This window comes from Eleginops maclovinus, chromosome 21, assembly GCF_036324505.1.
Source record: "Eleginops maclovinus isolate JMC-PN-2008 ecotype Puerto Natales chromosome 21, JC_Emac_rtc_rv5, whole genome shotgun sequence".
Taxonomy (NCBI): domain Eukaryota; kingdom Metazoa; phylum Chordata; class Actinopteri; order Perciformes; family Eleginopidae; genus Eleginops; species Eleginops maclovinus.
This window is the reverse complement of record NC_086369.1, coordinates 2813567-2837840: the sequence shown is the minus strand read 5'-3', so window position 1 is coordinate 2837840 and position 24274 is coordinate 2813567. Positions and strand designations below refer to the sequence as shown.

Genomic DNA, 24274 nt, shown 5'->3' with positions numbered 1-24274 from the left:
TACAACTCACACACAAATATCTAAAGCCTCTGCACTTAACTGGTGTGATGCCTTGCTACTGACACATCTGAGAGTACCAGCTCACACTCTTGGACCATGAACCGAAACGCCTCTGGTTCCCAAGCCAAATCCCCGCGGACTGAGATACTATTAAACCAAAAGATCCATCCATTCATCCGCCCACATGTGCACATAAGAGCCCTCATTGCATCCCACAGCCCTCTGTATCACATCCACTTAATTACACACACAGGTATTCATGTGAGGCGAACACATTCAACGCTGCATGACGCATGCTGCTTGAATAGATGTGAGACTCAGACCATTTCATTTCAACAGCTTTTTTAAATCATACTGAGGCCATTATGAGTTTTAACACGTTACAAAACACGTAATACATGTAATGAAAGAGTTAATGCAGCTCCGAGCTTTAAAGATTCAAACAGAATCTCAGTTTAGTTTTGATGCATCTTAAAATGAAATACTATATGTGTATCTATAATATAAAAGACACACACTGGCAAACACGCTCACAGACAAACAGTGCCCTCTATTGGCTTTCATGGTAACCAGCTTCCAATCTCCTCACAGAATGCATAAAATGACCCTCAATCAGAAAAGTCAAGACGGAAATTGTGAAGTTTTGTGGTAGAGGAATTGGGCCTGAGTCATTTTAATACACTATGCAAAAAGTCGACCCAGCGGACCCTGATACTGTATCATTCCTTCAATCACATAAGGTGTTAGAATGAACTCTATTAGAATTTCAATCATCCTAGGCTCGAACAAGGGATTGTTAAGTCTGTCGCACCAGCAGGTCAGTAAGGTTTTGGAACTCTGAAATAACTTGAAGATCAGAAATGACACATGTATTTGTTATGTCAGTATAGTTTTATTAGTTCTACATTGATCAGTTAAAAAAATAAATGTACAACAGGTGATTTACCTTACAAACATGATTAGGAAATTGTGTCGGTGATCTTTTAGCTGCTCCAGGTGAGTCTGAATCCTGAAGGCAGCGTGGCGGACTGGGCTTGGAAAACGATGTAGACGTGATGAGAGGAGGCTGTGAACGGAGCGATGTTGGTTTCCTGAACAAACACAACAGGAGAAACAAATAAAATCAAAAGTTCAACACTTTTTACCTCTGAAAGCTTCCTCGGGTTACGTACCAGTCCACAGTACGGTCCGACAGGCGGGGAGGAGTCGTTAGGGCCGTCGTACAGCTTCAAGAAGTTGTTCTGGCAGTCTCCGGGGTCATCGATACTGATCTGGGCGAAGGTGACCGTCACCACACGGCCTCTGGGGGCCACGATGTCCCATTGACAGTGGGTGCTGTTGGGATAGGTGCCTGGGAAGTTGGGGCTTGCAAATGAGCCATGGTCTCCGTATAGTCTGCCACCACAACCTGGTACACAAACACAACGATGCTTCAGCTGAGAGACAACAGGGCGAGCAAACATGATGACCCATTTGTACCACTCCCAGACCGTTTGTATATTAAACAAAAGAAAGAAAATGGTTCTGACCGTTAGGGGAGGAGGTCCATGTGGCCTCGAAGCCATTACGAGCCATCGAAAAATCACTCTTGAAGCGTAAATAGAGCTGGTTGGATTTTGCGAAGACTGGATTGGGCAAAGTGTTGCCACAGAACCGACCAATCAGAGTAGACTCTGCTGTACTGCCATTACGGATCTGAGAGAAAAGAGAGTGATTAACTGAGTCACACACAGACAGGATATACCTGATTATACAACATGAAGTGGAACAGAGACAATGCACACAAGCAACACTTTGACTATGGTATGTGATTTTAATTACATTTGCATACAATGAGATGATATGGGAAATATACAGATTTTATATAAATATGTCTCTGCTATTTTTACCTCCAGGGAGTCAAATTCACATGAGCTGTGGCTCTCCAGGTCGAAACTGTCGAAGAAGAAGGAGATGGAGCTGTTCTGTGGCGCCTTCAGGATGACGACGCAGTCCACGTTGTGCGGGTACACATCAGGCCAGCCCGGACTCTTCAGGTAGCCGTACGGTTGTTCATAAGTTCGGCTACAGCCTGGAAATCACCACCACCACAGTCAACATACTGAAACCAAGTTCCCTCAGTACCCATCATACTGTTTCAAAAGCACTTTTACCAATTCCTTGAGGAGGGGAGTCATGTAAAGTCATGTATAGGTGTCATTTAGAATATGTAGTACTGACATCAATATTTACTAAAAAGTAATTTCCTATGTCAGGGAAGTGGTGCTGATTTATAGGAAGGTGTGAATATGCTATCCATTGGCAGCCAGTTTCTGAGTCACAGTTTCCCTAGATTTCTTTAAACTAGTACAAATGTTTGATACACATCTGAACGACTTCTGTTTAAAAACTGAGCTTTATTTACTCTACTAGAGCAAGATATAAAATGTGTTTTTGCCACACTACTACAGGAACCTACCTGCGATCTGGTAGGTGAAGCTCAGGCCATTCCTTGCCATGAAGGCGTCGGATTTGAATTGCACGAGGACTGTCCTGCCGTAGCTGTAGAAGTCTGGAGGGTGAGCATCTGATGCACAGAACTTATGGGACTGTCCATAGTCTCCCTGGAAAAGAAAGCCACGCACAATCAGAATGGACATTACGTTAAACACACAAGTTTAACTGATGCATTTGATTATTCTCACTTCTTCACCGTAACATTTTAGACCATTTTCTTTTATGTGTGAAAGCAGAGGAGACAAATCATAGGATTTAGTGCTAGAAGATGTGATTTAAGCATTTATTAAAAAAGCTAATCTGCTACTGAGTCCATCTGTTGATCGTGTATTGTAAAAAGAAGAAGCAAGAGCTGAACAGGGTTTATTTTTATGCAGGATCATCCGTCACCATTCCCCAGTATGCACAGCAAAACGAGTGGCAGGACTCCCCTCGATCAATCAGGATGAAGGAAATACTGTAAAATCTTTTCTATGTGATTTATTTTAGTGATGCTCAGGCTAGGTGTTTGCTTGGTCTCTGTTCTTCCTGATGCCTTAATAAATGCCCTTTACCCCCGACCACAATTTAGGGCCACCATGAGACTCACCACAGGCCAGTCCCTCATCTCCAGGAAGTTTGTGGAGCAGCTCTGGCTGGGCTGAAGGACGAGGGTTTGGATGGACAGTTTGACGCTTTCCTGGGACGGAGCATCCAGGATCCAGCGGCAGTTAGTGAAAGGAGGATAGGCGCCAGGGAAGTAAGGCGAGGTCAGCGTCTGCACGGCGGACGTAGCGTTTAGAGTCCCGCCGCAGATCACTGAGGGAAGGCAGACAGGATTCGATATTGAATTTACGGTTGTTTTGGGGTTATTTGTAACTGCAGGGGATACGGTGAAGTAGGGCGTGTCTTACTCGGCAAAGCTCTGTAGGTAGCGTTGAAACCTCGCTTGTTTACTGAGCTGTCTGTGACAAAGTGAACAGTCAGGAAGTTTCCGCTCGATACAAATGAAGCCGGGATGAAGCTTCCACAAAATTTCCCGACCAGAGGGAAGTTAATGTTGTCACCATCATACACCTGACAGGAAGACACACATTGAAGTTGTTATGTTCTGATGAAAGCCAGGTAACATGCTTCCATGGCTCGCGGTTCTTTACATTCAGATAGTCGTAGCGGCAGTTAGGGGAGTTCTCCAGGTCGAAGGATTCAAAGGTCAGGTTGACAACCCTGTTGGGCGGCATCTCGATGGTCCACATGCAGTCCATGCGGAACTCATAGCGGTCGTCCAGGTTCGGATCCGGAGACCCGAATCTTCCCATGGGCATGGACATGTAGCCCCCACAGCCCTGTGCCGGACCTGCAGGGGATTCAGACACACATTACCCTCTCCTTCAAAGCTTTAATGTGTGAACTGATCAGATAAACATCTGCTTGGTGTTTTGGGATGTATGAGCTGCTAACAAAAGGACACAGCTGCTCCATCCCTCACATGGACCCACCCAGCGTCTCACTGTAGACGGCCCTCCAGCCGATCCCGCTCACTGAGGCGTCCGTCCTGAAGACGATGAACAGCTGGTTGGTGGAGGAGCGCAGATTGGGGGGGAGAACTGCACCGCAGAATCTCCCCAGCAGGGGGGCCAAGGTGTCCTGTCCGTCATACACTGCCACGTAGTCATAGCGACAGGAAGAGGACGACTCCAGGTGGAAGGTGTTGAACCTACGAAGAGAAAAGGAAGGCCAGAAATTCACTTTTGAGACACTTGTTACGGATTTCTTAAGCCCGGGTCTTACATTCTGAGTCTTTTTGGGGTTAAAACATATATATTTGGCCCTGTGAAGACAGGATCTTACTTGAGATCCACCACTCTGTCTGGCTGCACCATGATGTGGTAGGTACAGTTGATGTTGTGGTGGTAGTTGGTCATAGAGAGGGCTGGACTGCTCACTGTTCCCATGGTGCTGTTGAAGAAGCCTCCGCATGCTGTACAACACACTCATTTTACTACAACAGTTCAGAGGTGACTTTCCATTGGCATTTATTTCTCCCCATCACTTACGGATGGCTGTGTATTCTGCCAGGAAGCCACCGTCGTTGACCACAACGTCAGAGTAGAAGTTGAGTAACATGGGGCCAAAGTTGGAGAAGGGCCCCGGGATGGTGTTTCCACACACAGTGGCAATAGGAGGGCCACCAGCAGCAGCCAGGTTGTAGATCTTCAGCCCGTCGTACATACAGGTGGAGTGAGCTAAACAACAGACAGACAGGCCACAACCTTAAAATACTGAACAGAACATTAATTAATCAGATCTCAGGTGTGTGTGTTGCCAAAGGTACACTTGCCTTCGACTTGGAAGACCTTGAAGGTGAGGACGACCACCGTCTGCTCTCCAGCGTCTATGATGTAGTTGCAGTTGGAGTTGAAGGGGTACTGGGACGGGTAATTTGGAGAAACCACGCGGCCGCTGGAGGCTGTGAAGTTTGCGCCGCACCCTAAAAAAGACAAAGACAGACTTTCTGTGTGTTTTCACTATACTTAAAGCATTACAAGACAAACACAGAGGAGCCCACCATCTGAGTTCAAATATATACAGTATATATCGACTTACTGGTGCTGAAGGAGGCGGAGAAACCTTTCCCCGGGGTTCCAGTACCCTGGAATCTGCTGGTGATGGTGTTGTATGGAGCGATGATGGGGGGCGGGGCCACAGAGCCACAGCCTGTAGACAGCAGAGCCTCAGAGTTCTGGGTCTGACCCGACCACACCTGCAGGGAAATGCATATGTGTTTAGGAGCTTTAAACTTGAATTAGAGGTAACCGTCTGAACTTAAAGACCAAAATATCCAAACAAACAAGGAATTCTAGGGAACAAATCAAAAAATAATCATCTGTAGTCATTTTTTTCTCGTATTAGCCCCTGAATCAACATCTGATCTGATATAGTTCTGGGTTGGTACCTTGACATAGCTGCTCTGGCAGGTCCCGCTGCTGTCAGGAATCTGGAACTCAGAGTTGAAGCTCATCTCCAGGTGGTTCCCCTCATGAGCGACGATCTGCCAGGAACACTCCACATTTGCCGGGAAGTTCTGGGGATAGTTTGGAGACTTGATCGTTCCACTATCAGCGTGGATCACCCCTCCACAGCCTGGCCGGGGAAAAAATGATGATTAGGCTAATCAGTACAGCTGATACACAATATATTAATTCAACAAGTCTAAACCCACCTGAGGAATCAGCAGACCAGGTGGCCCTGAAGCCCCCGCCGGACACACTGTGGTCAGCCAGGAAGACGACAGCCACCTTGTTGGATCCTGATTGGACGGTTCCTGGGGAGGTGGTGCCGCAGTACTGGCCGATAACAGGGGAGCCAGGGGACCCTCCGTTGAAAATGGTGACAGAGTCCCAGCCACATTGAGAGTGGGGCTCCAGGTGGAAGGAGCTGAAGGTGAGCTGCAGGAGGACAGGATGCAGAAACCAAAGCAATTAGAATACATTTAAAATCTGTGGTCCAAATCATCTGGAGTCTAGAGCTTTCTGTGAGCACGTTTGCTGTTCTTAGAAATCGTATAATTAACAGCATGGGTCATGGCACAGACTCACCTTTATAGTGTGACCTGCTGGGGCCTCCAGCAGCCAGGCACAGCGACTGGGGCTGGGGTAGATATCAGGGTAGTTAGGACTGGATAAAACCCCTCCCTCACCTGTCTGCCAGCCTCCACACTCTGCACAGAGAAAATCCTTCTTGTATGAACCTTGAACACCAGATCAGACCAATATTAATTGCCACATAAGTACACCCTGTGTCCGTCTTACCAGAGAACGAATACTTGGCCTTGAAGCCCAGGTCCACCTGGAAAGCATTGGTCTTGAAATGGACCCAGAGCTGTGGAGTAAATACCACTATGGGAATGTTGGGGGCGTTCTTCCCACAGAATTTGGCCAACATCTCCCCATCTGCGTCACCTGAGGGAAGAGGAGGAAAGTTTGACAAATGACAAAAATGGGCATTTCTGAGACCATTTTTTATTTCCTATCCTGCTTCTAAAACTATAAATTAAACCAGGATTCTAACCCATATGTATTTCCTGAATTTATCACACTTCATTCTGTGACCTCCCTCCCCCTGTGTGGTACTCACCAAAGCGGAACTGGAGGTAGTCTGAGGCGCAGGTCTGATGGTTCTCCAGCTGAAGGTCGTCTATCATAACCACGATGGAGGAGTTGACGTGCTGCGGGTTCTGGATCAGCCACTCGCAGTTGAGGTTGTTGCTGTAGTTGGACACCAGGTAGCCGGGGGAGGTGAAGTTCCCACCTGTTGGGTCATCCAGGATTCCACCGCACTCTGACAAACAGGGAAACAGGTTTTACTTCTTCCATTCGAAAATGAAGCTACTGTCGAGAAATGGTGACTAAACTGAGTTGCTGTTGATGAAAGGGTCAGGAGAAATTGGCATCACAAACAAGTTTCCCAGGAGAGATTATGTTACCTGCAGGCTCCTCAGAGGAGTAGGAGGCTGTGAAGCCTCCGTTGGACACAGAGGAGTCGGTGCTGAACACTACGGTCATGGTGTTACCGGAGGAGCGCACCTGTGTGCCTTCTGGGACTGTACCACAGAACCTCTGCAGGCGGGGGGCGTCATCCAGCAACCCGTTCAGAACCTGGAAGACAGAGAGGAAATCATGGAGACACTGAGTCACTATGTTCAGATAAACACTTTAAAAAACCAAATACCTTAATCTGTTACTTGTGAAACTCCTGTGCTTACATCTGATAATGCTAAACTGAGAAAGGACTCACATCAACGTAGTCAAATGAACAAGACGATCCAGAATCCTCCAGTCGCAGGTCGTTGATGGTGAGGGTGACCCGGCGGCCCTGAGGCACCACCAGCTGCCAGTGGCACACCCGGCTGTGGGGGTACAGGTTGGGGTAATTCGGGGAGGAGATGGTTCCTGAGGGTGCGTTCAGCTCCCCTCCACACACTGCCGTTGGAAAAGAGGAAGGGTATAGCAAAGAGAGTCACACCTAGTTTGATGTTTACTTTTATTTTAAACTGCTGCTACAAATAAATGCACTAAATGCTGTATTATCTATGAAGTAAGTGTCTGCAACTATGGAACAAACCCTTAGTGAGAGAATGAAATGAAGAGGAGCAACAAATACGATCTTCTTCTCATAAAACGACCGTACCTTCAACGCTGGCTTCAAACGTCAGACTGAAGCCGGGTGCGTTTCCGCTGGCGTCGCTGACAAACTTAACATGGGCAAAACTGTCAGACGTTTCCATGGGGGCGGGGATGTCACTGCCGCAGAATCGTCCCAATAAGCGCCCTACACAGGAAGTACCACACAGGAAATGTATGTGATAGTGGCTCTGTGACCCGATACTGACGCCGGGTCCATTTCCAGCCATGTTCTCTCACCTGAGGCGTTGTACTCTCTGATCTCCACATAGTCAGCGGTGCAGCCCGAGGAGCTCTGCAGGTTGAAGACGTCAAAGCTGAGGGTGAGGAAGTGTCCCGTCGGCCCCTCCAGGTACCACTCACAGCTGGAGCTGTCCGAGTAGTTGGATGCTGGGAGACCCGGGCTTTTGATTGTACCCCTCTGACCGATGTAGGTGCCTCCACAGGTTGCTGTAAAGGGAAAGGATGGAAGGATTAGTGATGGGAGGCTCTTTGTTCTCTGACAAGTCGATTTTACTGCAAACTGTGTACAATCTTAAACCTGATATTGAACATTTTATGTAGAATTGCCTTTCTTTGAAACCAAAATATCACCAACACAAAGTCTGACATGCTTTTGTACTTATATAGGATATTATTTGTTAGTTTAGGGCCAACTGTGTCGTAATTAGAGTTTAATTCATATTCTGAAACAGAGATTTGCCTACCGATGGAGTACTTTGCCTTGAAGCCTTTGTGCGTGACGCTGGTGTCGGTGCGGAACCGCAGCAGCATGGAGGAGCCTGTTGAATGCTGGGTAGACGGTCGGGTGGTGCCACAGAGCTGCGAGATTACTACGTCGTTGGAAGTGGATCCGTCCAGCAGCTCCAAATAGTCGTACGCACAGCTGAGAAACACAAATAAAATCCTGAAAACATGTTGTTGGAAGAGAGAATCTGAATTAAGGTTTAAAATAGAGTAGCATCTGTACCTGGCGGTGGGTTCAATGTAGAAATCATCCTCAAAGTCGATCTGGACGGCTTCTCCATTGGGCACAGATATGACCCAGACACAATCTATGTTCTGGGGGTAGTTCTGAGGATAGTTGGGGGAGGTGATGTACCCCGGAGGGTCGTTATCATTCAGCTCGATGAAGCCTCCACACGCTGCAGGAAGACAGAGAGAAACACACCTTGTAAGGCCACTGTGAAATCTGCTTAAAAGGTATCTGGAGATTTATAGATGTTTATTACTAGTGACATAAAAGCTTCAATATAGAAGCATCAGGATACTTCCTGGTACTCTAACGGCCACTCCACCCAGTCCATCGCACTGTCAATATCTGGCTCTCCATTAAAGTCATTGATTACTAAATGGCATTATCTGACACTGCTGCACGTACACCACCCCGGTCGATGAATGCTGTAGCGACAGATAAAATGGAACTCATACCCAGACTGTGGGCTTCAAAGGTCAGCTTGAAGCCAGAGCCCTCGTTGCTGGCATCAGAAACAAAGCGCATGAAGAGGTGGTTGTCTGTCGTCTGCTGGACCGAGGGGGCAGATGAACCGCAGAGACGTCCCCCTATTAGTGGAGCGGAAGCATCCGGACCATTCCTGAGCTGTGGAGACCAAAGCAAGAGGATTATTTAGTAGTTAAATACATAATTTACCAACTGATCATTAATGGTAGATCTAATTAAACAGACAGAAAGAGGAAAAATAAGATATAAGATAACTGTCAGGGTTTGGGGAAATAGGACCCAAGTGCAGCAACAAAGGGAGGCAGGTATGGGTACAAACAAAAGGCGAGCTTTATTCCAAAAGCTGTTTTACAAAAATACGAAGTTTGGGAAAAATCCAGGACATGAAAAACACTTGACTTGATACATGAAAGACGCTAACGAACTGACAGAGAACACAAGGGAAAGCAGGACTAAATACAAAGACACTAATCACAACACAAGCCACAGCTGGGGAGGGGAGGCAGAAACACAGGGCAACAGGTGACAACAATGAAACAATCAAGGAAGGAAGGAAAACCAAAAGACAGGAAGTAAAGCTACACATGACACAACAGAGGGAAAACATTTCAAAATAAAACAGGGAACAGACAGAAAACAAGGATCATGACAATAACGCTTTTTATTGTTCTCTAGAACACCAATCTCACATCTTAAGTTGCTAGGTAAAGAATGGACCCTCTTACCTCCAGGTAGTCTCCTGTGCTGCACACAGTCCCGTAGCCTTCGATCTGGAAGGGGCTCTGGAAGGTGACGGACACCCTGAAGCCCGGCGTCACCATCACATGCCAGCTGCAGTCCTGAGCCGGCAGGTAGTTCTGGGGGTACCGGGGGCTGCTCAGCACGCCCCGGTCTACATGCAACAGCCCACCACAACCTAAAAAGAAGATTGATATAATGAACAAAATAAATTAACCGACTTGTTAGTAGTTGTATTACCTCCAGGTACGTTTACACATACCAATTTGCTTTAGTGTCTGATGGTGCAAATTTAAGAACAAGGAAATGAGTTGTAAGAGAAGGTCGTGTGTGATCTCTGGTGTTACCTCTGGAGTACGAGGCGTTGAAGCCTCGGCCGTGGATGCTGCTGTCTGAGGAGAAGTGGATGTACATGGAGTCTCCTGTTGAGTGGAGGGAAGATGGAGGGTCCCGCCCACACACTGTGGTCAGCTCTGGGGACACACTGGAATCACCTGAAAACACACACACACACACACACACACACACACACACACACACACACACACACACACACACACACACACACACACACACACACACACACACACAAACACACACGTTATATTATGTAATATATGCACAATATTAGGACTCTCCACACTGTCTCATCCTGCAGGGCGTCATGTCTTACCGTCCCTGATGACGAGGCTGTCGAAGTAGCACATGGGGTAGTCCTCCATGTCCAGGTACAGCAGGTTGAACTCCACCGTGGAGTCTGGAGAGCGAATCAGCCAGGTGCATTCCTGGTTAGGAAGGTAGTTCTCTGGCCAGCCGGGAGAGAAGAGGAAGCCAGGAGTCTCCCCCGTCATCAGCAACCCACCACATGCACCTGACAGAAGAAACACACTTTTATTAATTTAGCACTGTAGTGAGGGAGAATGAAGATGTCGAGGTACTGTAGTTGTAGGCACATACACTATATACGTAATAATAGATAAGTCAACAACATTTGTGGATAAAATGGCTCAAAGGGACGAGCTGTCTGACCTGGTGGGACAGTAGGTATGGGTCCAGAGTCCTGAACAGCCGTCCATTCCACCAGGAAACCTTTTCCTGTGCCTACGTTATCTGACATGAACTGCAGGGTGATGGCGCTTCCCGAACTTCTGATGGGAGCGGGCAGGGACAGGCCACAGAATTTTCCTAGGGGGTAGTTCTGAACGCCGGGGCCGTCAAATACCTGGAGGGAAAGAAAGGGATGAGGTATTAATGGACACTTCCCTGATTAAAGAAAGGAAACAAATCTGATTTCACTCTCTCACTTTGAGGTGGTCGTAGAAGCAGTTCTGCCCGTCCTCTATGTCCATGTCCAGGAAGCGGATCTGGACGAAGCTGTCTCCCTCCACAGTGATGGTCCAGCGGTAGTGGGCATTGTGGGGGTACATTCTGGGGTACAGCGGGGACGCTATCTGACCGATCTCCCCCGTCACTTCATTGCCGTACACTGTGAAACAATCAGGAAGTCAAAGTTTGTTATTATTCCTTTTATATATAAACCTTCTTCCTAATAAATCAGAATCGTGTGTAGACTCACAGTGAGCGAAGGTGGCTCTGAATCCTGCTCCGCTGATGGAGGCGTCTGAGACGAACTTCACCCACAGGATGTGACCGACCACAGAGGTGTAGTTGGAGGGCAGCGAGTCTCCACAGAAGCGACCCACCAGAGTCCCGGTGGAGTTCCCCTCTCTGATCTCCAGGAAGTCATTGTTGCAGTTAGTGTCTCCCTGCAGCTGGAAGAAACTGAACAGAACCAGAGGAGACTGTCACTGAGATTGAACATTAAAGCACAGAACTTTGATCTACAGACACTCAAAGGGACTAACATGAATGAGAGCTGCAGACGGTTCCCTGGTGAGCTCTTGATGGTCCACACACACTCCACATCCGGCGGATAAGCATCGGGGTAGTTGGGACTGTTAAACGCGCCGCTCTCCATCAGCATGTCTCCTCCACAACCTGAGCAGGAAGGAGAGTTTCAATGGAGTCAGTGGTGTGTGTGTGTGTGTGTGTGTGTGTGTGTGTGTGTGTGTGTGTGTGTGTGTGTGTGTGTGTGTGTGTGTGTGTGTGTAGCAGCACTGGTGTATCATACTGGAGGTGGAGGCTGAGTAGGTGGCCCTGAACCCTCTTTTGGAGACAGAGCGGTCGGATATGAACTTGACCACCAAGGCGTTACTGAAGGAGGTCACAGGGTGCGGCAGTTCATAGCCACAGAAGCGCCCTGGGAACATTTGACAGAAATAGAATTTACACTTTCATCTTACAGCTTACCGGATTTTCACACACACACACACACACACACACACACACACACACACACACACACACACACACACACACACACACACACACACACACACACACACACACACACACACACACACACACACACACACACACATTACCTACCTATAGAAGGCGCCTGGTAGTTGTCTCCATCCAGGATCTCCAGGGCATCATGGGAGCAGTTGGAGTTGATCCTCTCCAACTCAAAGTCAGTGAAGGACAGGGTCACATGGTTGACTGGCCACAGAAAGACAAGGCAACGGTTAAAATAACAAAACAGTTATTTTATAGTCGTCAAATAATCCAACTCACATGGTTCCTGGGCTTTGATGATCCAACTACAGTTCTGATTGGGCGGGTATGGTGATGGGTACCGGGGCGAGGAGATGGCCCCTCCGATATCATTGGTTGTGATGGATGCCCCACAAGCTGTTAAAAAGAACATTTACAGACTGAGAATTCATGTTTTAAAGACACAGAAATGCTTATTTTTTGCTGAAACTTTGTAAAGCTCTCTAGCAGAGTCGCTAAAAATCATGCTATATGTTTATGGATTTCATATTTCATCCATTTTCTTGCGATATGAATAGATAAGTTAAAGGAGGCCCACCCTCAGAGAAGCGAGCGCTGAATCCACGGTGGCTGTTGCTGAGGTCGGACCTGAAGCGAACATAGACGGTGTTCTGGGTGGCGGTGATGGAGGAAGGCGTGGTGCCACACACATGGGCAAGCAGAGGGGAAGATATGCTTGGGCCATCATGGATCTAGGGAGAGATAGATATATTGTTCACTAGATCTATGCAACCAACATGAAAACACTGACACCCCAGATCAAGGTAAGAGCTGGGAGCTTCAGTCACTCACAGCCACATAGTCCCAGGTGCAGTTGCTATGAAATTCAATGTCCATATCAGAAAAGTTGAGGAAGACTCTGTGGCTGGGATCTACGCTGATCACCCAGGAACAGTCCACGTTGTTGGGATAGCTGTTCGGGTACAACGGAGAGTGGATCTCCCCTGATGGAGCAGTGACGGGCCCTCCACAGCCTGCAAGGAGGGGACAGTCCATTGAAGCTGACTGAGGTACTTTAACTTTCTTTCAGTTAAAAATACACCCTGCATTCATAATAAATTTCACTTTGAAGAGAACGTGTTACTCCCCCCCCCCCCTTATGAAACCTTGTACATAGTATATTATATTATGTTATGTGCGCTGAGGCTTCGGTCATTAACGCCCACCCACCTCCCTGAACTTCAGCCCAGCTCGCGTTGAAGCCTCGCCCGCTGACGTAGGCGTCGGACTTGAAGCGCACAGTCAGCAGGTTGCCGGTGCTGGAGACCAGCAGCGGGGTGGAGGTGGTGGTGCATAGCTTGGCCAGCTGAGGGGCCAGCAGGTCAGGACCTCCATACACCTGAGGAGAGGATCGCATTAATGAAGAAAATGCAATACTGCTCTCCGTGTATTTTACATCGAAAGGTCACCAGTTACACGGTGGAGTCATTTATTATAAGGTCATATTTCCTGGACAGGCCTAAAGTTATGAATAAACTAATATATTATTACTTTCTTAATCATATCTGTGTCCTGTGGGATGTAAGGTCAGCCATTTCTAAGGAACTTGTATGCTACTTTATTAATCTACCACATTTCAGGTTGAAATATTGTCCCTAAATCTCCATTACATTATTCCTACAACACTTAGCAGCAGCTTCTGATACAGTTTAGATAATGGAAACACTATCCTTTTATATGCATTGTTTTAGATTGATCTAACTGCAGTTTAAACAGTAAGGCACATTGCCTAAACATGAAGCAGAGACAGTAAGATGCTATTACCACAGTCTGACACATGATGTCACCAACTGCTGCTCTTTTCCTGCCAGTGTTTTTACCCGGCTACATGAAACAGGAAAAATGATTCTCCTGAACTGAATTTATGATTAAGATGAAAAAAGCATGTTTCTTGTTAGTCAGAATTTTCCAGCATCACTTCACAATAGCAGGCAGGTCCATATCTTACTTCCAGGACATCGTAGTTGCAGTCCTGGTGGAACTCCACACTGAACTCGTGGATAGTGAGGGTGATGCTGCTGCCAGGGGATGTGCTGATGTACCAGATGCACTCCCTGTTCTCTGGGTACTTGTTGGGGTATTCTGGGCTGTTGAAGGAGCCCGTGGGACCGGAGAGCTCCCCGCCACAGCCTGCAGAGACACACAGCATGTCAGGGGCAGATCTTTTTTGCATAAATGCTTACGATAACACTGAACACTAAGCACTTAAAGAGCAAGGCCATCCACAAAGGCCAAACCCTATCTCCCAATGTTGAAAAAAGAGGAAGATTCTTTGTGTATTTAGATTTAGTCTGGCCCACAACAACATTGCCCTCTCACCATTCTGATACCACACCATCCTGAAGCCGGACAGGGACACAGAGTTGTCGGATCTGAACACCACGGTGAGCGCTGAGCTGGTGGTGGTGTTGGCGGGGGGAGGATTGTACCCACAGAAGGTACCGATCACAGGGGATTGAAGGTCTGGCCCGTCAAAGAGCTAGGGACAAAGTGTTTTGAGCTCAGAGTAATACATAGACAAAACTAACACTGGAGAAATGACAAGGAGGACATGATTTATCTCGTGCTACAGCTGATGAATCGATTTTTGTACCTTGACGTAGTCATAGTCGCAAATGCTTGAGGTGGCCTCCACCTGGAAGGCAGTGAAGGTGTAGTTGACGGTGTTGCCGCTGGTGGCCTGGATGGTCCAGCTGCACTCGGAGTTGGATGGGTATTCCATGGGGAAGTTGAGAGACTCTACTACTCCGTTTGGGCCGGACATCACCATGCCGCTGCAGTCTGACAACAATTACTGAAAGATTATCATACGTTGCAATAAAACTAAATACAATTGGATTACTTATTTACTTAAATGTGCACATGCAACTCAAAATGTAACACTTTTGCATCTGCACACTCTTTCATAATGCATCTTCAGCCTGAGTGTGTGTGAGTGTGTGTGCGTACTGGTGGTGTATGTTGCGATAAAGCCTCCTGTGCTGACGCTGCCGTCCGTGCGCAGTTTGACGTACAGGTGATGGCTGGAGGAGCTGATGGGGCTGGGCGGCTGACTGCCACACAACCTGGCCAGCTCTGGAGAAGTGCTGCTGTTCCCATCATACACCTGAACACACACAAACACACAGGTAGATCTTAATGGTAAAACAAGGGAAAGAAGATAGATAAACCACACCAGGATCACCCTACATCTGTACACCCTAAATCCAGCCTTAAAGTACTTAAAAATGACTCAGGAAATGTATTAATATACCTTTACAAATGTTATTGAAGTGTTTCTACCCTTGTTTTTACTACCTACAACACTTCAGTCATTATCCCAACTATGAACACTGTTCAGCCTGGAAACAATCATCTAAAAACCACTTCACAACGCTCCCCCACTGTGAGCCCAGCACTCACAGCCAGGTAGTCAAAAGAGCAGGCGTTGCTGGACTCCAGGTGGAAGTCGGAGAAGGAGAGCTGCAGCTTGCTGCCCTTGCTGGTCCTGATGCTCCAGTAGCACTCAGCGTTCGGGTGGTAGGGCAGTGGGTAGTTCGGGGAGGAAAATAATCCAGAGGCCGTCGCCATCGTCCCTCCACAGCCTTGGAGAATGAAATGAATTGAACTGGGAGATGCAAAGGAATGAGGATTTTATGTTTCATTGTGCAAAATGAACCACTCACCCGTCTGCGTGCCATCCCAGTGGGCCATGAATCCACTATGCGTGACGCTGCTATCCGAGCGAAATCTGACCCAAAGACGGTTGCTATGGGATACCAGGAGTGGAGGCCCCTGATTGGAGCAGAACTTCCCGATCAGGGGAGACGTCTCATAGCCACCATCCCTGAATGAAAACAAGGCATTCAAATGTTTCCATCTAGATCTTTGTGCACGGCAGACTTCAGACTCCTATCCTGTAACTTTTTATCATCCTCACCTGATTTCCACAAAGTCAAATCCGCAGGTAGGAGGCGTGCCCTCCAGGTTAAAGCTGGTGAAGTTCAGCATAATCTGCATGTTGACCTGCACGATGATCTTGAAGATGCAGTCTCTGTAGGTGGGGTAGTAGTCGGGGTAGTTGGGCGAAAAGAAGGAGCCGGTAGAGGTGGTGAAAGTCTCACTGCAGTCTGATGGGAGAGAAAGTACAAGACTAATCAGAGGAGATTGCAGATTCTTGCTGTGTGTGTGTGTGTGTGTGGGGGGGGGGGGGCCCTATTCTGTTTTTTGGAGTGTTCCTTTCCTGTAGTGGTTTATTTTGTGCATCTAAATGGTTTCATTTATGTGAAATATATTCACTAAAACCTGAAGAAAAGACTCTAACACCAAACTATGGTGTACCTGTGGTGGCATTGAGGGAGACATAGCTGGCAGAGAATCCCTCAGCGACCGAACTACTGTCAGACACAAACAGCAGCGTCAGCAGGCGGTCCGTGCTGGTGAGGGAGGGAGGCACTGAACGCCCACAGTATCTGCGGGTACAGAAATCTCTTTACTCACCAAGAACAAGAACGAAACGATGGTCAGCGTTCTTCTTTCGAGAATATACACAATCTACCTGCCGATCTTTGTTCCCGTCTGCACGGTGCCATTATCGTACACCTCCACGTAGTCATAGTTACAGTTGAGGTGGTACTCCAGGTTGAAGGAGTCAAAGGACAGTCGAATCAGGTTGCCCGGGGAAACACTGATGTACCAGGTACAGTTAGCTCCATGGGGGTAGTTGTTGGGGTGGCCGGGGCTGGTGATGGAGCCCGAAGGAGCAGTCAGAGTATCACCACAGCCTGGAACGGGAGGGAAAGGACAACAGCATCAAGTAGAGTTTGAGGATCTGCAACTATGTTAGCATTAATGGAAAATAGAGAACAGATTCTAAAACCTATCCTCAATGTTTAGTCTCACCCTCCAAGAAGGAGCCGTAGGCTGCCTCAAAGCCGTAGTTGTTGACGGAGGAGTCGGTCTTGAAGCGGATGTACAGAGATTTCTGAGTGGACTGCAGCATGGGCGGTATCTGAATACCACAGAACGTCCCGAGCAGAGGAGAGCTGGAAGAGGAGCCGTCCCTCACCTGGAAGACGCAGGAGACATTATTACATACACCCACTAAATATAAAGAGCCCTCTGTATTTATACAGTTTTAGTTACCTAACGAAAGACTTTTGACTCGTTTGATTTTGGGATTTGTTTTTTGGTTTACCTCGACAAAGTCAAAGCGGCAGGTTCCTCCTTCAATGTCAAACGACAGGAAGTTGAGGGTGACCACATATCCTTCCGGCTGGTTGATGACCCACTCACACTCCTTGTTGTGGGGGTAGGCGTTGGGATGGTAGGGGGAGCGCAGCTGCCCAGTCCCAGACAGAGTACCTCCACAAGCTGGGGAGGGAAGAGGTGAACGTCTGTGAGGATACAGCCTCAACTTCTGACTGGATGAACACGCTGTCTTTTTACATGTGTGTAAAAACTCACCAACAGTGTAGACTGCTCTGAAACCAGCCTGGCTCACTGAGCTGTCGGACCTGAAGCGGATCCACAGGTAATTTGAGTTGGAGGTGATGGGAGCCGGCCGAGTGACCCCACAGTACTTCCCGATCAGAGGATCAGTCTCCAGTCTGCCGTCACGCACCTGGAGAGAGGTAGAGGAAGAGGAAGAGGTAACATGTCAGTATTTATACACTTTTTAAGCTCGATCTTGAATGAGGATAGACGTTTGTGAGTTATAAACAAGTCCTACCTCTACATAGTCAAATGTGCAGCTGCTGTGAGTCTCCAGGTTCAGGTCAGTGAAGTTGAGGGACACCCGCTCACCGACGGGCAGCCGGATCAAATAGATGCACTGCCTGTTGTGGGAGTAGTCGTTGGGCCAGTTGGGGGAGATGATGACACCCTCACTGTCAGTGAAGGTACCACCACAGCCAGGGTCACCTAGAATTACACACCAAGGATGAGGAAGGGGGTTTCATTCGCTAGGGCATGTTATTTTATATAGGCCAGTTTCTTACTCGGTGAGGTTGTGTATGTAATGTGGAAGCCTCGGTCAGAGACACTGTGGTCGCTGTGGAAGTGGATCCATGCAGCCGGACCGGTGGTCTGCAGGGGGGCAGGGGACGCAGTGCTGCAGTACTTCCCCAGCACTTGGTCTTCAGGGAGGAGACCATCCCGGATCTGTGATATTAGGCCACATAATGACAAAACTGCAAGAAGCTGTAATTGATTGAGCTTATCCAGCCTTCCTCACCTCTAGGAAGTCGAAGCTGCAGTCGGGGTGTTGCTCCAGACTCAGAGTCCCGAATGCAAAGGTGATGAGCAAACCGGGATCCACTGTCACCGACCAATAGCAGTCTCTGCTGGGTGGGTAGTTTCCAGGGTAACCAGGTGAGTTAATGTTGCCGTACGGGGCGGTAAGCTCGTCTCCACACACTGAGAAGAGATGGAAAAGATGTCATTTATATTTTCGCCCACTAACTTACTTTTTCAGTCTCACTAACCAATCCAGAACACGGTCTACCTGGGTCCCGGGACTCCCAAACCACAGTGAAGCCGTCAGCACTAACAGATTGGTCGGAGCGAAACCAGAAGTAAAGGGCATTGTGGGAACTGAAGAGCTCCTGGGGGTTATTGGTGCCGCAGTATTTCCCTATCTGGTAAGCAGAGGCACTGTCCCCGTCGTGAATCTGCAGGAAGTCGAAGTTGCAGTTGGTGCTGCTCTCCAGATGGAAGAAAGGGAAGGTGATGCGCAGGATCTGAAGAAGAGAAACCACATGAATCCTACTCTGGCATTTGATTCATGTTTTCAATAAAGAAAACCATTGCAGAAGAGTGTTTCGGAAACAAATCGCAGGAAAAGAGCCGTACTGACCTTGTTGGGGTCGGTGCGGATCACCCAGGCACAGCTGACCTGGTGATCGTAATCATCATGACCCGGCGTGTTGGGATAACTGAAGCTGCCAGCAGGGCCCGTCAGGTAACCTCCACACACTGGCAACACACACACATGTAGGGATATATTAATACAACAAGCAGTCATTAGATTCTTCTCTCCCCTTCCCCTCCATATCTTCTGTGTGTCCATACCTTGCTGTGCCGTCTGGCAGAGGGGTCCGGTCCACTGGGTGGTGCAGGTACATGTGAATCCATTAACGGCGTCGGTGCAGGTTCCTCCGTTCTGACACGGGTTGCTTAAGCACTCGTTGATATTCTGGTCACAGTTGACTCCTTGCCAGCCGGCGTTGCAGGAGCAGAGGTAGCCAGGGGAGGAGGTGGTCGGCTGTGAGGGCAGCAGCAGTCAGACAGTGAGAATGTATCTCCACTAAAGGATTCAGGTGTGGATTCTTAGTTCTTGAGAATATATTTGATATATACGTATCTGTAAGCACACCATGTCACACACTCACCACACACTGCCCGTTGACACAGGGGTTGTTGGTCGAGCAGATGTTGCTGGTCTGGGTGCAGCCAGTCGGTCCGTAGCCATTACCGATGTATCCTGGAGGACAGGTGCATACAGGGATGCTGGAGCCTGGTGGATGTGTGAGGGTGGAGAGAGAAGAATAACACATGATGACGTCCCTTTGCTAGTTCGGAAACTGTAGACATTTACTTGTGTGAATAAAGTCCCTTTTATTGAGACCTTGCACGAAGTTATTAGAGAAAGACACAGCACGATTATTCCAAAAGTAAGCCACATATTGAAGTTCCTATCCACACACACTTACCTAGGCTGGATGTGCAGCTAGCCAGTGGGTGACAACCTCCATTGTTGGTGGCGCAGATGTTGCTCTGGGTGCATGTTCTTCCATCGCCCTCATAACCTGCACAGGAAGAGCCGTCTTTAAAAACCACACAAGTTTTTATTTGTTATACTGCTCGGGATCAGGCTCTTTTTATACCTGGAGGGCAGGCCCCACAATGGAAGGAGCCCATGGTGTTCAGGCACGGCACCACGGGAGCAGAGGAGCAGCCGCCATTGTTGGTCGAACACTCGTCCACATCCTGACAGCTGTAGCCATTGCCCTGCCAACCTGAGACATATCAGAGGATATTAAAGCAGATCTGCTTATAACAATATACATATATACCAATACTTCCTAGATTTGGCTATACTCTGCTATCTAACCCAAAACCAGAGAGTGTTCTGAGTGTTACCAGCAGGACAGGTTCCACAGTAGAAGGACCCCGGCGTGTTGTAGCAGGGGACAACAGGGTTGGAGGAGCAGGGTTTTGTGGGAAGGTTACACTCGTTCACGTCGGCCACACAGGACGGGTTCCCTGCTGGAGCCTCCCAGCCATCCTCACAGATGCATGTATATTTAGGCTGTTTATGGGGGAGAAAAGTCAGTAAATACAATCAAAGAAACTCAGTAAAAGAGCAGGAAAGATAAGCGTCTGTCTACCTGTCCAGGTGTGATCCGGTCTGCATCGATGCATGTGCCGTGTTCACACAGGTTCTGCCCAGCGTTCCTGCAGTCATCATAACGCACCGTGCAGAGAGTCCCGGACCACTCTGGAGAACAGGTACAACTGCACAGAAACAGAATGGCCGGTCCAGAATGATAAACCAAATTATAGACAAGCTGTTACCGGCCTGAATCTGTTGTAGGGGGTTTACAACTCATCTCCAGACAGAGTTGTATCATATAACATCTGACAGAACTCAGAGACTACTCTCTGCTGCCCTCTGGTTGGCTGATCTGGAGTAGACTGTTGTTTCTGTATGATTTGTGGCATCTGCAGTACCTTACCTCCAAGCAGTTTCTCAAGAAAAGGTGATGCTAATTAAGCTAATTGTTTTTTTATTCCAAAGACGTACGTGAATGATCCAGGGGTGTTGACACAGGTTGCTCCATTCTGACAACTCTGTAGTGTTCCTGCATACACCTGACATTCATTCACATCCGTCGCACAGTTAGGACCCTGACACACACAGAAAGAGAAGGGGAGAGGGGAGGAACATGATGAAAATATGAACTATAGATAAGACAAAACTTGATGATAAAAGACCCACATGTTATCCAGACATATACACACATACTTATACATGATTAGAATAATTGTCAGAGTAGAAGAGAGGCACTCACAGCCCAGTTGTTGGGACACACACAGTGGTACGCGTTCAGCAAATTCAGACAGGTTCCTCCGTTCTGACAGGGATTACTGCTGCAGGACACCTTCTGCACCGTCTGCAGAGGGGACGAGGAGAGGTTAGAAACATGACATTAATGGGGAAGTGTTTTATTTGCAACAAATCGGTTCTTAAATGTCTTACCGTTTCAAGTGCAGAGACTTTACTCTCAAGAGTTGTCACCTGGAAAGAAGCATTTGTATTCAGAACTCAGAAAAAATAATGAAATGTCTTTAAAAACATATAAATAAGCGACACATTTGTGCTCCAAAGTTATTGTATTTTTGATTTCCATTTGTATTAAAACACGTGTTAAGCATTTAATAACTAAACAGGCATACAAGATTCTGACAGAACTAGTTTTGGATGTCCTACCTTGGTATCCAGCTGGTTTAGTCTGTTTGTGACCTCAGGGGAAACTCCACCTCCGTGAGTCTTAATGTCACTGATATCAGCTTTGTTGGTTTTGATCTGAAATCACACAGTTATGGAAACATCAGTAAACAAAAGCTGAGGAGTCCTTCACTTACATTATATAAAATCAGTACAGTAGTGTGGTCTGATTCACAATTCTAACTCACAATAGGAACAATATATCTCCAGAAATAGACAAAGGTCAACGAGTTCAAACAAGAGGAATGAGGGGCTTCTTTGGTAAGAGACACAAATGTTCAGAAGAAAAAAACAAGAAAGCTCTATGGCACTGTTGGCAACTTGTTTACATGTTAAAAGTAGTTTTTAGTAGTTAGTTTTAATCCACTGTTAATGCACCTGACCCCTGATCTTTGGCCCCGTCGAATCTGCTTCGTCTGCTTCCTACCCTGTCAATCATTCACCGCCTCATATGAGCAGCAGCACGCTTCCAGTTGTGTAAAGCTGATAAGAAGTCATAATGAGACCGTTACACAGTGAGGTGGTTTGTTTGGAGAGGATAATGAGCTTGCTGCTGGGGTGTTGGAGAAGTGACGGGAGAACAACTCTGATTCAACAAAGAGAAAAATACTGCGACAATTATCGGGGCAAAATAAATGTTCCTCGAAGCTGTGAAGAAAGCAGTTTATCTATGGGAAGTTAAGCTTGTAGGAGACAGGGTTGGAATATGAACCATTATACTTTTGTTATTGCAAGGATATTCTAAGCATGATGGATGTGAACACATTCAGAAACACTACACTTTCACTGTATGCTTCATGGTTCTTGTGCCCACAATGAAAGGCATTAAATCAGCAGTGCACTTCTGTTCCCTAAATTGTGATTTATCATGTGAAACTTGGGCTATTCCATCACCTGTCCTGTGTGTGTTCATATATGTAAGTATTGGAAAAGGCTCACCTGGGTCATGAGTTGTGTGAGGTCTTCATCCCCCACTTTAACCCGGCCGTTGGCTGACGTCTGGAAGCGGATTTCTTTATTGTCCCCAGTGTTGAAGACGAGGTGACCATTATCTGACAGCATACGAGGCCTATGAGGGCAGATCACAAATTCCATCAACAATCTCTGTGCTCATATTATTGCACAGATCAGATTCAATGAGGTCAATCAGGGTTGTGCTATAGGGGTGTGTTTACAAAAAATCATCAGGCTATTAAACTCCTATATTCAGAGAATTGATCATTTTCTAAAATCAGTGTAAAAATAATTAAACAAAAAACCCCAAATAATCTAAACATAACATGTTTTCCTAATTTTTACAGGAAGTTTGTTCCTCTTCGGAGAAGAATTCCTACATGACGGAGAATAAGTGATTTGTTTAGAATAAAGGTTCAATAATTTTGCTTTTCAAAGAGAATTTCTGACAACCCTAAAATGAAATAAAAACAGTGAAACGAGAAGTCTCAAATTAATCACAGGACTGTTTTTATATACTGCTCAGCTGAGAAGTAAAGTGCTTTTAAATACTGCAGCAGGCCTTCCTTTTCGATCCACCACTATGCAATTCATCCCATTCTGATCACCACAGACTCACTGATCGTTGCTGGCGCTCCGTCTCTGCCCCGTGTCGCTGGGCTCTCCTTGCAGCCCGGCCAAGAGGAAAAAGAGCACGAAGAAAAACCACGAGAGCCGCAGAGTCCCCGCCATAGAGAAAGAGATGTGCAGCCTAAACTCTCCAAACTACTTCACTGGGGCTCTGATGTGCTGCCACACTCTAATGATCAGTGCCAAGACTTTGACCTGACAGAACCACCATAAAGCTCACCTCAATTTCCCAGAGCTGGTTAACTGTGTCGAGGGAGAACGTCCCTCACATGACCGTAGAATGAGTAACCTGCTGCGTGTGCTTTATAGAAGTCAGAAGGGGCCATCACTGTTAAGAGGATAAACCCAAACCATCCTCATGAAATGGTTCCCACCTTAAAAAAGGCATCATAAGAAAATAACAATAATATAATTGTTGAATTGAGAAAGTGTTTGGTGTATTTGGAGTAACGTTCACATCTTATTCTAAATTGGGGGAAAAACACATTTTGCAGGATAAAGGAAGTTTTAAACGTCCAATTGGCCCCATCAACTCAGACTTAAAAAGGGGCCATGAGTCTTATTTTTGACATCATTTGGTCTCTGTGAAATCCTTTTTTAGGAATACTTCTAGTATTATTCATGATCCTGTTTGAATTCCCGTCTTTATTACTTTTATGTCAGCAATTTATTGTGTAAATCAGAATCAGAAACCCTTTATTTGTCCGGCAAAGGGGGGAAATTTACATGATCACAGCAGCAATAGTGCAGATAAAGTGAGGAACAATGACCAAGTATGTACACGGTATTAATCAACCAATACCTTAGAAAAGTATTTACAAAAGAGAAAGTATGATAATGAAAGAAGTAAAGATATAAACTACTAAGCGGTGAGGAGGCGCCGTGGTTAACATCGTCATTCACTAGCGGTACCACAAAATACCCTGAATAGCTTTCATGATATTC

At 47.0% G+C, this 24274-nt stretch overlaps 1 protein-coding gene across 1 annotated transcript; it reads right to left on the bottom strand.

Annotated features, from left to right (window-relative positions):
* Positions 1-872: 872 nt before the first annotated feature.
* cubn (cubilin (intrinsic factor-cobalamin receptor)) lies at positions 873-23490 on the bottom strand. Its single transcript, XM_063912504.1, has 67 exons — positions 23319-23490; positions 22685-22814; positions 21728-21823; positions 21497-21535; positions 21309-21410; positions 21041-21144; positions 20625-20751; positions 20377-20545; positions 20121-20252; positions 19947-20042; positions 19629-19750; positions 19306-19498; positions 19091-19209; positions 18740-18974; positions 18470-18651; positions 18234-18396; positions 17966-18156; positions 17701-17857; positions 17432-17607; positions 17137-17302; positions 16793-17018; positions 16576-16706; positions 16175-16364; positions 15921-16081; positions 15658-15839; positions 15205-15361; positions 14849-15036; positions 14575-14734; positions 14204-14385; positions 13426-13594; positions 13048-13229; positions 12794-12947; positions 12496-12612; positions 12307-12420; positions 11990-12118; positions 11724-11856; positions 11435-11640; positions 11163-11344; positions 10888-11080; positions 10532-10729; positions 10206-10352; positions 9846-10036; positions 9090-9258; positions 8629-8803; positions 8366-8544; positions 7899-8108; positions 7666-7806; positions 7273-7457; positions 6962-7133; positions 6613-6816; positions 6288-6437; positions 6075-6196; positions 5699-5924; positions 5432-5619; positions 5083-5239; positions 4817-4966; positions 4533-4721; positions 4327-4456; positions 3975-4192; positions 3633-3832; positions 3390-3552; positions 3086-3294; positions 2459-2603; positions 1890-2071; positions 1530-1695; positions 1173-1408; positions 873-1091 (listed from the first exon to the last, which is right to left on the bottom strand). The coding sequence occupies exons 1-67, from the start codon at positions 23429-23431 to the stop codon at positions 984-986; spliced, it is 10878 nt and encodes a 3625-aa protein (XP_063768574.1). The 5' UTR covers positions 23432-23490; the 3' UTR covers positions 873-983.
* Between the last annotated feature and the right edge of the window lie 784 nt (positions 23491-24274).